The 16,183-nt window shown below is 45.5% G+C and overlaps 1 protein-coding gene across 1 annotated transcript; it reads left to right on the forward strand.

Moving 5' to 3' along the window:
• The first annotated feature begins 7,317 nt into the window (after positions 1–7,317).
• On the forward strand, positions 7,318–12,818 carry LOC121089398 (ATPase family AAA domain-containing protein 2-like). The gene is made up of 6 exons (XM_040596601.1): positions 7,318–7,384; positions 10,210–10,400; positions 10,905–10,993; positions 11,278–11,437; positions 12,129–12,335; positions 12,690–12,818. Exons 1-5 carry the CDS (start codon positions 7,318–7,320, stop codon positions 12,150–12,152), a joined length of 531 nt encoding a protein of 176 aa, XP_040452535.1. The 3' UTR covers positions 12,153–12,335; positions 12,690–12,818.
• Positions 12,819–16,183: the final 3,365 nt, after the last annotated feature.

Genomic DNA, 16,183 nt, shown 5'->3' on the forward strand with positions numbered 1-16,183 from the left:
CAGCCATGTGGCTGCTGCGCCATCACCTGTTGGGGGGATTTGGGGGGATTGCTGTGGCAACGGGGGGGCAGAGTCCCCCTGTTCGCTCGCAGTGTACCTCCCCAGTGCTCCCAGTGCCACCCTGGTGTGTCCCAGTTACACTGCACTGCCTCCTAGTCCATTTCCAGTCCCTCTCAGTGCCCTCCCAGTCGCGTCCCAGTCCCTCCTTATGGCCCCCAGTCCGCTCCCAACACCTCACATTCCACTCCCAGTCTTTCCCTGTGCCCCTTAATTTCCCCCCAGTGCCCTCCTTGTGTTTCCCAGTACTTGCCAGCAGCATCCCCACCCTTTCCCAGTTTCTCCCAGTGCCTCCCAGCTCCCCTTGGTCCTCTCCCAGTGCCCCTCAATACCTAATCGGTGCCTCCCAGTCCCCTTCCAGTGTCTCCCAGCATCCCCCAATCCCCTCCCAACTGCCCTCAGTCCCTCCCAGTGCCTCCCAGTTCCTTCCTCGTGTCTTCCAGTCCCACCTGGTCTGTACACCAGTACCAGGAGATGATGCCTGTTCCTGGGGGCAGGCTGGGCCATGGCAGGTCCCTGGTACTGGGGTGCTGCAGGAGGTGGGGGGTGCTGGGGCAGGGACCTGTGATGTTGGGGGGCAGCACCAGGGGGTAACGCTCCACCAGCCCCTTGTAGCCCCCAGTGGCACCTAGTGCTGCATGGTCCCCAGTAAGGACCAGCATGTGTGTGTGTGAGGTATAGCGTGCCTTCCCAGGGCTCCTGCTGTCTCCTCCCAGTAGAGCCCAGTACCTCCTCCAGCACTTGCCTGGAAGGCCCAGGACCAGTGTAGACCAGTATCAATCAGTACAGACCAATATGGCACTAAAGTGCCACCTCCCAGTCCCCCTCCAATGCACCTCAATCCTTCCCAGTGCTTTCCACAGCCCCTCCATGCAACCCCAGTGCCCTCCCAGTCCCCTCCCAGTGCCACCAGCTGCCTCCCAGTACCTCCCATCCCCTCCCAGTGTTCCCTAGTCGCCTCCCATTCTCCATCAGTCTTCTCCCAGTCCCCTCCCAATGCTCCCAGTCCTACTGTAGGTGGCCAGGATGGAGGCCTCTGTGATGATGATGAGGGTCTGCACTATGTCAGTCAGCACTGCCAGCCCCCCTGTGGGCCACGCCCCCAGTATCAGACCACACCCCCTTTCCTTCAGGCCATGCCCCCAGACCTTATCCCCACCCACCTGCACTGGGTTCCACCAGGTCCCATCAGCATGGGACCCCCGCCCCTTGGCCACGCCCCATCATGCCATACCCCCATCAGACCATGCTTACATCAGGCCACACCCACTCCCCTTAGCCCTGCCCCTACTCCATTAGCACCACATGGTCCCACCCCCACATAACCCCATTGGCCCCACCCACATGAGCCCCACCCTGTGACCACGCCCACCAGCTCAGGACATGTCCCATCGCCTTAGCCCTGCCCCCTGGCCTGGGTGCCACCAGCATGCCAACCCCCCTGGGCCCCTCCCCCGTCAGACCACACCCCCTTTGCCCCCCTTTTTGACAGATGCCCACACAGGCCCCACCCACACAAGCCACGCCCCTCTGTGACCCTCCCCTGGGCACCACCCTTAAGCCCTGCCTACCTTTTGCCCTACCCACACAAGCCACGCCCTTCTTTGGCCACGCCCCCTGCCTTGAGCACCCCCAGCTCCCACTAAACACATGAGCCCCTTAGGCCCCCCTGCCCCCGCCTCCTGTGGCTCCGCCCCCTCTGCCCCCATCCCGGTGGTGACAGCCAGCAGGGCCCCATGGTAGTGGAGAGGTCCCAGCCCAGTGCCTTGTGGATGAAGATGGTCTCCAAGTACATCTCCACCTGTGGGGCGTGTCACCTATAGGGTCTCTTCCATCCCTATAGGGACCCACAAACCCGAAAGGGACCCTCCAAACCAATAGGGACCCCTCCATCCCTATAGAGACCCCCCAGACCATATAGGGAATTGCCAAACCACATAGAGACCCCAAGACCCCATAAGAACCTTCAAACCCCTATAAGGACCTCTAGACACTATAGGGACTCACAAAGCCCATAGGAACCTCTCCATCCCTATAGGGACCCTGTAGTACCTATAGAAATCTACAGACCCTATTGAGATTTTCCAAACATCACAGAACCTCCAGATGCCAGAGGGACCCCTCTGTCCTTACAGGGACCGCAGACCCCACAGAGACCCCTCAAACTCCATGAAGATATCTCCAAAACCATAGAACCCCCCCATCCCTATAGGGACCCTATATGGGAGCCCGGCTCCATTACAGTAAGAGTATGTGGGACCCCGAGGGGGCCGTTTGGCTCAGAACACAACAGCAGAAGGTGCCAGGAAGGAATTCAGTGGCTAGCCTGCCCCTTCCCTTGGTAGCCATGGAAGTGTCACCACTAAACTTAGGCTACCTGCTCTCTGAGCCGAGAAACCGGTTCCCCTCCTTGCTCCTGCACTCTACTGGAGCCCAAATACACGTTGGGAACATCCAGCCACTGCTCCCATGGAGAAGGCACCGGGAAGGAATTCTGTGGCTAGCCCTCCTCTTCCCTTGGTAGCCATGGAAGTGTCACCACAACACTTGGGCTACCTCCTTTCTGAGCCAAGAAAAAACATCTCAAAATAACCAAATCCAACATTTTCTTGGTCGTAAAACACGTTGGACAAGTGTGGGTTCAATGTTGTCCATGTTTGGAGGTCAGTCTTGTTCCAGTTAGCGTGTCTTGGGGTCACCCACAAGTTATTCCAATTAGTCCGGAATGGGATGGGGATACCAGCTGGAGGAATCCTCTTACGAATTCATAAATACTCATTTTATGAATATTTGATAATAGATGAATATCAAACATATTCAGGGAAATGGGTACATACCCAGCGCTGGCTCTTATTAATGACCTTCATTGATCTTTCCACCCTCGCCACCTTTCCACCTTTCCATTTTCAAACCAATATTCCATCTCCATGAGTCCTCCTGATCCCACCAAATTTGAGAATTTATCCTACCACCTAACGGGCAGAATTCTATAGGTCTGTACAACATTGTACACAATCCCATCCTATATGGGGTCTTATTTGAGTCATTAACTTTCCTGCTGCCTGGCGATATTGCAACGGACCCAACCGAGAACTTCAAGATCTTTGAGGTGGCTTCAAGCGTTAAGGTCCTTCTTGACATTCTGGCACTGTGGCTGGCTTCACCCTGCTGTGATGTATCCATGGAGGAAATCCTACAAGCCTGGCAGCAGCGTAGGCGGTGAGTAACATCTGGAAAGGCCCTTTCCAACTTCTCTTTCCACAGTTCATCTGACCATGGTCTCAGATACATCCAATCTCTGTCTTGGTATTGATGGACGGGCACGTCCGGGGATAGTGATGCGCTTGCTGTGGAGAGGTGACAGGACCTTTCCTAGCAAAATAACATACTTTTAGGGAATGTCTCCCTACGATTTCGGGATTTGCTCCCGTTTCTGTCACACGGTAAGTTTTGCTGCGCATAATTTCCAAAGAACTCTTTAATTTTAGGCTGGGTGTTATTTGTAGCCATGCTGAGGGTAAAGCATCTGGTCGCTTTATCTGAGCTTCTTGGCAATTTTTACTTGTCTGTTTAGGCTTTGATTCATTCATTCTACTTTCCTGCTTGATCAAGGTCTCCATGGGGTATGGAGATCTCGTTTGACCCCTCGTATTTTAGCTAAAATTTGGATTACTGCTATAAAGTGCGGGCTCCTCTCCAAGGAGAGTCCTATGGGTACCCCAAATCTTGGAATTATTTCCTTAAGTAATACTTTTGTTCCTGCTTTTGCCTTATTGGTGTGGCAAGGGAAAGCTTCCAGCCAGCCTGAAAAGGTATCTGTCGTTACTAAAAGATACCAATATTCATTTTGCCGTGGTAATTCAGAAAAATCTATTTGCCAATAATCTCCCGGGCTGTTGCCTCTCTTTGTCACCCCTGGTAAACGTCTTTGGGGTGCATGAGGATTATTTTTCATGCCTAATTTGCTTTTCTTCACTACGCTTTTAGCTATCCTAGTCATCTGTACACTTAGTATGTGCCCTTCCAATGCTTCTGTCATCGTCTCGATTTTCTGGTGAGTGTCTTGGTGTTTACTATTAACCAGTTCACCATAATTTCTGTTGTAACTATTGCCTGATGTGAAGGAGTCACCCACCATTCTTCTTGTTTTTTGATTGCCTTTAGTGGATAAGCCAACTGATCATCTTCTGTTGTATATTGTGGGCTCTTGTGTCCTAATTCCTGGATTGTATCTGGCAGGACCAGAAATATTTGATTTTCATCTGCTTCTTTTGCTGCTTTATCTGCATTCATTCCTGTACGTGCTGGACTATCTCCATATCGATGCGCTTTACAATGCGCAATTGCCACCAGTCTAGGTAAATTTTTACTGGTAGTAATCGTTGGATCATTGGCCTGTATTTGACTGGGGATCCTTGAGGGGTCAAGAGTCCTCTTTCTCCAAACGGCTCCATGAGCATGGACCACGCCAAAAGCAAATTTTGAATCTGTTCGTATATTAACTGCCGTATCTTTTGACAGCTCCAACGCTTTTAGACAGACGAGGAGCTCTGCCTTTTGGGCCGATGTGTTGGATGGTGGGGCTTTGGTTTCTATGGTCTTTTTGATAGTTACCACCGCATAACCTCCTCCTCCTCCTTGGGTCCCACTTCACACAATGCTACTACCATCTACAAACCAGTTCCAGTCCATGTTTTCTACTGGTGTGTCTTCCAAGTCCACTCAACTAGAGTATGTCTGTTCCATCATCTGTGAACAACCATGTGTTAGTTCTTCTTTTCCACTGGGATCAGTAGTGTTCCTCACTGAGGGAATCAGGATTGCAGTCACTTTCAGTTCCACATTATCTTGTTGTAAAAGGATGGCTTGAAACTTCAGCATTCAGCTTTGGGACAACCAGTGTCTTCCCTTCTGTTCCAGAACTGCCATAACTGCGTGGGGTACAAGTACAGGTAATTTTTGCCCAAATATCCATTTCCAGGCTTCTTGGATGAGTAGCACTGTAGTTGCCACTGTTCAGAGACAGGTTGGCTGTCCTTTACTGACATTGTCTAGTTGTTTTGAAATGTACCCCATGGGTCTTTTCCATGATCCCAGTCTCCGGGCCAACACTCCTAAGGCAATGTGTAGTCTTCCGTGCATGAACAGTTCAGATGGTTTTCCTAAATTTGGGAAATCTAGAGCTGGAGCCCTCATTGAAGGCCGTTTCAATTTAGTAAATGCATTTCTGTGTTCCTGAGTCCAGGCAAGGAGGTTTCTGTTTCCTCATACAGCTTCATATCAAGGTTTGGCAATAGGTCTGAAATTCATTATCCATAAGGAACACCACCCGGCCATCCCAAGGGATGCTCTAAGCTCTTGTTTTGATTTGGGTTCTGCGACTTGGCAGAGATCCTCTTTCCTTTTGGTTCTGAGATTACGCTGGCCCTGGGAAATTGTAAATCCCAAATACGCTGGGTGATCTGTGCCTTTTTCCTGCACGCTTTGTACCCCCTAGCCCCAGAAAATTGAGGAGGTTTACTGTCATTTGTATGGATCCTTCTTTATGATGGGTTGCTAGCAGTGTATCACCTACATGTTGTAGCAAGGTGACGTTTTCATACACCCTTTCCTTTGGCTAATTGATTTCCATAGACTGTGCTGCAGGGTTAAGTTCTAATTCTTCCCCCAGTCCCCTTCAGTCCGACTCTACTGTCATCATGTCATCAGCCCACTTCAGTATTTCCTCAAGGTCCTGCCAACCTACCTGTGGGCATTCCCTCTTCCAGTGCCCTTTCTGCTTGCAGAATGCATAGCACTCCACCAGGAAACCTTCTCCCTCTTGGGCTCAGCCCTCTAACCCTACTCATTTCCTGGGCTATGCCTGCTGCCACGATCTTACTTCAACTTTTCATTTTTCTGTTTTTTCTCTTCCACCTTTTCTCCATTATTATATACTTCCCAGGTTCTAACATTTTGCCCAATGAGTGGGCATCTGCCCCCCTCTGGCTTCTGTAACTTTGATTTGATGTCTGTGCTAGATTGTCCCACAAATATGTGAACTAATGGGACAGAATCCACCTCATTTTCTGGATTCAAATCAGTATATTTTCTTGCAGCCTCCATTATTTTTATTTTTTATTTTTTATTTTTTTATTTTTTAGTTTTTATTTTTAAAAAAGAGGGATTCTCGTTCTTTCCTCAGACGACTTGCTGTCATTTAGACCAATTCTTTGATTTTGGAATAGCATTCCGAATGAATCTATGAAAATCAATCGTTGGTACTTTGAGTATGGATGTTGGGATCCCAGTTAGGGTTGTTGAAGGGAAAACGATCCCTATCCATCCTGCTTGTGCAGCTTGGATGTGCATTTGCTCCGCACCCTCTTTACTTTTAGCTATAATAATTGTTCTTTCTTCATAAGAGAAGAAGTTGTTTAAAATAACTTGCTGATCTTTTCAGTCCAGATTCTGATTTTCAACTACAGCTTCTAAAACCTTCACGACTCTTCGGGGTCCTCTCAATGTACACCTGCCATCTCCTTCCAGGCTTTAAAATCTGATACTGAAAATAGCACTTTTACCCAGATTTCTGGTCCTGCTGCTTGCCTGAGGGGTGCTTATATGTTCTGAGCGTTTCCCCTAGTCCTACTTGCCACTGCACTGATGCCTTCTTCCTCACTGGAATCCTCTTGCTCATTTCTCCTTGCCTCATTGCCCCTTCCTGGTCTGACCAACATGTCAACATCCTACTCTTCTTCCTCTACCAACCTCTCTTTGTACTTGTTGCATCGCTTACTGATGCTATGCGCCGAACAACACCACTTAGGTGGTTTCCTATTTCCAGCAATCAAGCCACACTCCTTACATATATCATAATTATCCCCTAATGCAAAGAACAAATTCACATATGGCATCTCATCCCATTTTCCTTTGCGTCTACAAAATAATGTTAATTGCAATACTTTATTACAGCTTATACTTCTGTTCTTGGGCCATTTCTCCTGATCATCTATGGTATAAAAGGGCCACCAGTGATTAAAATATTGTGCTAATTTTTTTCTGAGTGGTTTAATTTCAAATTTGCTCCAATATCTTAATGTACAGCCCAGTGGAGAACCCCCTCCCAGCAGAACAGCCAGTCCCCATGTTACAAAGTTTTCAAAATCACAAATACCCAACACTTAAACAAAATCCAACAGAGACAAAAATCCAGCAAACAAAATCAGATGGAATAGTGGTTTTCATCAGAGCTAGAGCTGAGCTAAGCAAGGTGACGGAATGGTTGTTACTAAGACTGATGAGAAGCCACCCAGCCATTTCAGCCAGGAAAGAACAACAACTACGTGTACGTTCCTCTGTGTTTTATCATTTTTTGAATGTCTCTTCCATACATTGGTCTTAACATTTTACAGGTTTTCAGCTCTGTTGTGTCACTCACATGCAGGCAACAGTAAAACCTATAGGCATCTGTATGGTGCATTTTGAATTTAGTGTCATTTGCAACTGGACTTAAACCGTTTGATGTTATGTTGATGTGTGGTAGTTCCATCAGAAGAATGTGAAGCAAAAGAAGATGGTGAAGACACTTGAAAGGGTTACAACCTTCAACAGAGGAAGACTGTTGAGCGCTATCAAGCTCCCTGGGAAAGTAGATTCTGTGCACAGTTTCTCTGAAGAGCTACTTTCTTGCACGTAAGTGTGGGGTTTTTTTGGAAGAAACCACACACACACACAACTTCTATTTGACTTTCTTACCTTCATTCTGCAAGTTTTCAACTGTCCTTGTTAAAAAACAGGTGTGTGGTTTTTCACTTCTACTGTGTACTGATGTAAACAACAAAAATAAACAAAAAAAATTTACTTATTTAAAATTAAATTAAAATTTAATTTTAAAATAAACTTGAAATCACTCCTTTTCAAATTAGAGATGAGTGAAAGACGTCACGTCTTCTGCCTCCTTGACTCTCCTGCTTTGTCTTTAACTTGTCTGTAACATTATTCTATTTTTTTTTTTTTTTGTCCATGGAAACCGTAAGAGAGACTTTTTGGGCTGATCTTCACCTGTCAGACAGGGAGATTGATGCATAAGTGCTTAGCCACGAGGCTCTTGCCGCAGACGAACCGACACGTTGGTGTGTGGTTAGTGATAATTGTTATTTATCAATATTGCTGTCCGTCATGACACTGAACGCTTTCAAGGGGTTTTGGATTGGTGGCAATTACAGATGAATAGTATGATGATTGCTGTGGTAGTCTGAGGGTATAAAGGAAACAAATATTTGGGGGGGACACTGTACTTTGTATTAGTCGTTAGCTTTTTTAAACTGCAGTATTTGGGGTCACTGATAAGATGATGATGAAGGTTGTGTATGAGATATGCTCTGGAACTGAAGCCAGAATCTCCCTCTGAAAATCTCACACTTTTTGTCATTGAAGGGTACCAATTATTTTTTTACATCTGGAGATAATTCAGTTAGAGGGAGAGCCTGTATGGAAGTTTCAATGGGTTTTTATTTTAATCACTCAAATGGTGATTCTGGTTTCCCTCTGGAATCAATTAATGTTTCTTTATGAAACTACCCTTAAACGGGAGAAAAGCTAAATGAAATGTTAACTGATGGATTGCAATAATAGTGACACTTCGATGTAATTTTTTTAATGTAAGATTCTACTGCTCCTGTGCTTTACAGCAGTTTTGTCAGAAAGGAAACACCCATAACAGAAAATGTTATAAACAGAGGAAATTATGGAGGTTTTGTTACTTAACGAATGCTGTAGAAAAACTATTTTAATAACCAAGCAAGTTTTCAACCCAACTCCTCTTTCAGAGACGTGTGTCTTCTGGCACACACATACCAATGTCCTCGGGAAGGAGCAGCAGTGGTGGGCAGCCTTTATAACATTAATCCCCACTGAAATAAGTGTCCCCTTGGGCTGTAACTTGTTGAATGGAGAAGGAAAAAAAAATATTTGAAAGATGTCAGTGTGTTTTGGGGGATTCTTCCATCACACAAATCAGGGTCAGTTCATGGTCTCCACTTATGGAAGGACTCGTTCCAAGTTTGCATTCATATGTGTGCTGCGTGGACTGGCATTAAGTGCTCGGAGTTGTTAAAGTCTTTAACTCAGTTTAATGTCTGGAGCCACCCCCTTCCTTTATTTACTCATGGACATTAAATGTAAACCAACTTGAATGAATATTTAACTCTTCAGGAAGTTTATGCTCATTTTTAAGTCTTCTGCATTTGGTCACTATCATTAGAAAAGCAAAAACCTTCTGGCTGCATCTGAAGTTGGAAAGCCCTTTTCTCTTTCTCCTTCATTCAAATCAGGTGTCTGCCACTAAACATTCAGACAGGTGAAATGAAATTCTTAGAGATTTGTTGGCTTTATATAGTCTGGTCAGCAAAACTCAATCATGGTATGTTGAAATAGGACTTTATATTCCTTGCTTTCAGTAACGTTAAAAGTATTACAACTAATGAAAAGAAAATCTTTCCATGTTTTGCTGTTTTATTCATGGAAATTCATTTGGAAACAGCAGCGCATTGGCTTTTCTAGTTGATGGCTATATTTATCTGGAAATGCAGAATACCTTCCCAGCTTTAGGCTTCCTCCTCGTTTATCATGGGCAATGGGAGACCAGATCCAGTAACTTCAAGCTTTTGAAAGGGAGAATTAAATGCTTTACTATCAAATCTTGCCTTTTGTGAAAACAAGAATAAATATGCAGGGTATCACTGAAAAAGGAACTGGTGGTTCCTGTGTTAGCCCAGCCTTGGATTCTGCGCTGACTTTTGTTCTTGTTTGGCTCTGCTGTGCTGTAAGCACCCCTGCCAGTTTGTCAGCAGTTTTGGATATTTATATATATAAAGCACCTATCACCATATTGATAACATTTTTTGGAACCACTCTTGACAGTTTTGGAAGTGTCCTTCCAGGACATGACAAGGTTTTCTCAAGGTTTTGCACATCTGCGTCATCCCTTTTGTTTGCTGCCTTGTTGAATTGTGCAGCAACACCAAACTTCCATCTCTTCTGACTTTTCTCACACGTGAGTTGTTACCACTCTCTTCCACATGAAGCGTTTGGTTTAGGAGAGAAGAGTGGTGTGTCTAGGGATGGGGGTTGTCATAGGTACTTTTCCAGGATTTTTTTTTTTCTCGTGAGACTCTTTGAATTGCAGAGGCTGGCTGTTCTATGGACCACCGAGGACTGGAAAGACACTGGTTGCTCCTTCACTTGCTAGTGAATGTAGCCAAGGTGCCAAGAGAATTGCCTTTTTCATGAGAAAAGGTACTGACTGCCTGAATGAGTGGGCAGGGAAATCTGAATGTCAGCTTCGTTTATTATTTGATCAGGTAAAGTTGAAACATGCCATGTGTTCTGTCCGAATTGTAACTGTGATTTTCTGCGGTCAGTATTTTTAAGAAGAACTCACTCTTGGTTTTTGCTATTTCGTCAGTTTCTTCCACTGAAACGGGATTGCCAGTGTTTCCTTTTTCAGGCAGATTGTTTAGGGGCTTGACATCTTGAGGTGGGTTGGGAAAGATTAGTAAAACAAATGAGAAAAAGTTGCAAAGCAAACCCCATCACCAGCTCAAAACAAAACCCCAAACAGCCACAAAAAAGGTTTCAGGAGGCAAGAACCAGTGGCTTTAGATGAGAGGGAAGGAGATGCAGGCTGAAAGCATGGTCATTTAAATTCTCAATGCAAGCTTGCCTCCAGAACCAGTAATTGAATGCCTGATGCTAGTCTGAAAACTTGAGTTCTAGTAACTTTCCAACCATAATGTTTTTCGTGCATTTTCACTTTAAAATAGCGCTGGTTTACTTCTGTTGACATACCTGTGTTTTCATTCTAGGCCTACCAGATGCAACCTTCACTTATGTTCCTGGATGAGAGAGATGGTATTGCTCCCGTGCAATCCAGTGAACAAGACCAAATTCACAGGTAGTACATTCTCTTGCATCTACGTAGAGGTTACTTGATCTTTGTGAAAAGATCACAAACTTCAAGTGATTTTTAAACAACAATTGAAAACAATTCCCTACGCTTGATATGAGCACAAGGTCTGTGTTACCTTCTCTGTTTCTTTATGTCTTAAAGTGAATGTTTCACTAAGTGGCATCTCATGAATAAAAGCTTGTCCTGTTTGAGCGATCATTGGAGAAGGTCATGTGGAATGTAACACAGTGTTCTAAACCAGTGAATGACAATTACTTTTTTTCTGTTAGCTCGATCATATCTATGTTCCTGGCACATATAGATGGTGTAGGGAGCAGAGGAGACACTGTGGTCATTGGGGCCACCGATGGGCTGGATGCTGTAGATCCTGCTTTACGAAACCCCAGGCACTTTGATCAAGAGCTCCTCTTTGTTTTGCCAGATGAAGAGGTCAGAACTTAAACCCCGCTTTCATGCTAACGTGGCAAAGTCCGTCTTTACAACCAAACGACGTATCAACGCAGTATCACGGAGCAGTTCAAGTTGAAATTGGTATTCTACAATAGGGCAAAATCTGGAGAGATTGCGTTGTACTGGGGAGGGCAGTTGTGGTGCTGAACAGATATGATGAGGATGATTTTAACAGGTGGTTCTAGAATTAGTTGTGATTTCACAGTGACCATCCCAGAAAATGGGATGCTGCTAGTTCACAGAGATGTTGAAGAAAGAATGAGTCTGTGAATGTTCATGAAAGTTCACGTTTGCTTCTTCTTGAAGTGCTCTTGCTCTCAGTTCTTGGTTCAGGAATGGGCAGTGGAAGTGTCTGTGTTGGACCGTTCCCAGGCTGGGAATCCCAAGGGATGCCTCTAAGTTTTTTGGGATCTGACATTATTACTGGAACTTATTAACAGGGACTTGCACACTGCACAGGTGCAGGGCTCGGGAAGCTGTTGGTTCAATGGCAATAGCTAAGAAATGAAAAAAACAGGTATATAACAACCTGTAACCACCAAAAAATATTGGGGTAGGGGATGGGTGGGGTAGAGTGGTGATGGTGGGGAGATAGCACGCAGAACAGGAACCCTGCTTTTGTGTTTTTTCTCTGGCTATGACTGATACTTCTTTTTCTTTTTGGAAAAAGGGTGAAATGCTTGGATTGGATTGAAGGTGAAAGCGCACTGAAAAGTGTATCTGACATAAATGATGGCTGTCTCCAGTTTTGATCTGCTTTCAGCAACAGGAGAGGCAGATCTAACACTGATTCCCTACTGGGGAAGAATTCTAGAAATCTGCCATCGTTAACCTGTGTGCCAGGAAATACCGAACTGAAAGTCTTGCTAAGTCAGAGGTGAGGATGGGCAGTGTTCAGCATTTTGCTAAATAGGAGAGAATTTTCTCTGATGAAAAATATCTGGTTACAGATAAGTTGTTTTTGGTAAGTTTTTTCAGCTACATCTTGTTCCTCATTAGGTCTAATCCTTGTTTTATGGAATCTATAAATGCCTTTTCTCACACTGTAGCCCCCCAGAAAGAGTTTAATGTAACGAGTTGGGAATGATTGTGTTTCCTGCTTCAAAAAGCAAAGAGCATCTCAACTGAACTTTCAAATACTGACAAGTTTAGCAGATAAGAAAAGTGTTTGTATTAGTGTGACGGTTTGGGGTGGGGATTGTGATTTTTTTTTTTTAATTTTGTTTTAAAGAGAACTCTTGGGACGGGTTAAAATGCAACCACTTTGCGGGCTAGGAAAGGGATTTTCAAGATTCACACCCGAGACTGGACCCCTAAGCCACTAGTCACATTTCTGGATGCAGAAGCTGAACAATGTGTTGGTAAGTTGGAAAACAGAGTGGGAAACAGAAAACTGCACGTGACTGAGTCCTAAAGCATCTGGTCTTGCTCCAGGCAGTTCCTAAGCTCTTGTGCCTTGCTGCAGAGGGAGGCAGGGAGGCAGCTGGCACATCTTGGGAGAAAGGAAAGTTTGATGCTTCTTTTCAGTTTCTTTTCATCTCTCAGGACGTCAGGTGGGGTTTGGGCATCTTCCTCGGCAGCAAAGTTTTAACTGGGAGGCTGCTTCGTAAGTGCAGGATGTCAGGCTGTGAGCCATGTAACAAAACTGCTCTGCAGTGCCGTAACTCTTTTTCAGTTCTCTCTTATCCTGTTAAATTTTTGGTTGCGTGCAAAATCTTTCAGTGCTGTACTTTAGAAACCTTGGCCTCGACTTCTGTGTTGCCTAAGATGGACCTAACATTTGATTCTTGGTTTGTTTTTTGGGAATATGGTCGGTGCTGTTATTAAATCCTTATGTGCTGAAGCTGCCAGCTGTGCTTTGCCTCACCACTGTCCTCAGATATACAAAAATAGGGAGAAACTGCAGTTGGATATTGCTTCTGTTAACGTAACAGCAAAGGGTTTTGTCCTGGCCGTGCAGAAAACTGTTCCAGATTCACAGAGGGCTGTGGTTTCACCTGGGCGAGCGTGGTCACCTGTTGTAAACCCACTGCTTGAGAAGACACCAGCAAGAATTTTGCAGGCCTTGCAGGGAGTGTTTCCCCACGCCGAGCTTGTGCTAAAGAAGGACCAACGGCAAGGTACAACACCACCATGGACTTCCTTAAAATTCTGCCAAAGCAAAACCTTCGGATTTGTGCAATCAACACACTCAAACTTCTCAGCCCTAGTGACAGTAGGATTTTATAACGTACGTGCACAGCGCTGGCTGGGAGCTGAGAGTGACCCGCAGTACGCAGTAGGGAGCTCTGCATTCTCTACTCGAGCACCCTGTTTTGGACAGTAGCTAACATCGTATTTATCATTGGTAGAGTGCAGGAGCGGTCTGCAAACTAGGACCATGCATGGCAATCAGTTAGCTGAGGGGAATGTGCTCGAGCTTGTAGGTCACGAACCCTGGGAGGACAAGGAGTGTGAATAGACACAACAATTAACATGATGAGGCATGTTTGCAGAGCACAGGGGAGTGGGAGACGGATGGCGCCAAGGATGGCGCCAAGGAAAGGTAACACCTTGTTGTTAATTGCTGGTAGTTAACCACCAATCAGGGATTGCCTAGTATGCAAGGCTTAGCTTCAAGAACCAATCTGTTTAAAACGCGCAGCTTCTGAAAGTCTATAAAACCTCGTGCTTCTGTACAATAAATTGACATTTGCTTGCATCAAGCTGCGTCCCGTCTCTTCATTCGCCGCAAATTGGTGACCCCGACGTGATGCGTTTAAGGATCTGACGTGAAGGGCTCTCGAATCGCCTATCTGAGCGACATGCAGCGAATCCCACAGAACTTTGAATGATCTGCTGAAAGGAAGCGGGAGCCGGCCAGAAATCCCTCCGGAGTTGAGAGGTGAGCTGTGGGAAATCCGTCATGGGGAATCAGGCTTCGTCCCCAGAAAGAGACGTATATGGACTCATGAAGGGCCTTCTAGTCAGATCAGGGAGTCCGTGCCTCAGTTTCCTCAAGTGGTGACCCCTATGGTGGTGTTCCGAAGCCTTGGAAGAATAAGGACGGAAAAAAGACAGCTCGTGGAAGAGGGCTGCGTTCCAGAGGAGACGGCTTGGCTGAACGATCGTCTTGCTGTCTGGACCAGGCGGACAACCTAAACCCCGAGGATAACACCTGTACTCATCGAGACAGGTGAGCAGCCAAGAAACTTTAGAGACTTTGAAAGAATGAAAGTGTGCACATACAGCAGCCAATTGTATGATGCTGCCGCAGAGGGGAACTCCGTGTTGGGAATGCATTTAGCATCTTGGTGGCAAATTCTGACTACTCTTTGCCAAGTGTGGACTAATTCTACTAACGGTGCTAAACCAGGGGAAGCTGTAAATTCCACCGACAGCGTGACTCTTCTCAAGACACAGTCAGCGATGGCGATTCTGTCCACGCCTCCTCTGCCCCCAAAGCTTCTGTCACTGATTGCAGCGACCCTTACAACACAGGACCAAGCACGGGAACAGGGCAACTCGGACAATGATTTTATTGACACTGATAAACCTTTTGATCCAGGTCCTATAGATCTGGAAAAGGAGCTAGACCTTTCCCCCACCCCCTTGTCTCTCCTGATGCATTGATTGTATTTTTGGGGAGGGTGAAAGGGAGTCTGAGGGATTGGTGGCAGGAATGCAAGTGGGAAACACTTCAGTGATGGGTTTTGGGAGTCGCTGTGGCATGTTCAGTATTTTGTCAGCCAAATCAACCTGCAGAGTGGCAGCCTGTGCAATACGAGGCTGTTAAAGAGTTAAGCAAAGCAGTGCGGGAAGGGAGGATTCATAATACATTTGCTATGTTCCTTCTTGAAGTGATGGCAGAGCCTTATACGCTCACACTGCATGATTGGAAGTCATTGCTTTGTATGGTACTAACTGATACAGTATATGATGTGGTTATTTGATTTTTGTGAGCTATGTGTAGTGGCCTTGACTGAAAACCTTAATCGGGGAATTGCTGTTAACTATGAGCAGTTGGCTGGAGAAAATTAACTGTGCCGATTCTGTGACTCAGGCAAGGTATCCCAGGGACAACTGTTTGCAAATGAAGGAATGGCTATTAAGGCAGTCAGGATGCGGGAGTCTTGCCACAGTGTTGTGGGGTCCTAGAGAGTCACTAACTGTAATACTAACTTTTGGCTTCAGAATATTTTGCAACAAGTCGAGCAGGAGGAAGCTCAAGGGTTGCTTTTAAAACAACTAGCTGTGATAGTGTCAATGAAAATTGTAAATGGGCAACTTTCACAATTGCAACCCCAACATGTGTCAAATGATTGTAACGCAGAACTCACAGCAGACTGTAATTCTCAGGCTGAGTTCTGGAATGCAGCATAACAGATTTTTGCTTCTCTAATCTCTTCTGTAAGAACAGTACACGCTTTTAACTTGCTTAGTAAATTAGGCTGCTAGCTTGCTAAACAAAGTAATACTACAAATAATATTTTTTTTCTGGCTTATTAACAGATGTTGATTCTGTCCATCATATGTTGCTACATAATCGAGTTGCTATTGATTTTTATTATTAGCACAGGGACACAAGTGTGAAGACTTTGATAGGATGTGTTACGTGAATCTGAGTGACCACTGTGAATTAATTTACAAAAGTATCCAAAACTCAAAAGCCTTAAAACAAAGATCTGCAACAGAGCCAGGGGCGGGATGCCTTTGGTCTCTTCTCACGGCTGGGAAACTTTGGGC

Source organism: Falco naumanni, chromosome 5 (assembly GCF_017639655.2).
Source record: "Falco naumanni isolate bFalNau1 chromosome 5, bFalNau1.pat, whole genome shotgun sequence".
Classification (NCBI taxonomy): domain Eukaryota; kingdom Metazoa; phylum Chordata; class Aves; order Falconiformes; family Falconidae; genus Falco; species Falco naumanni.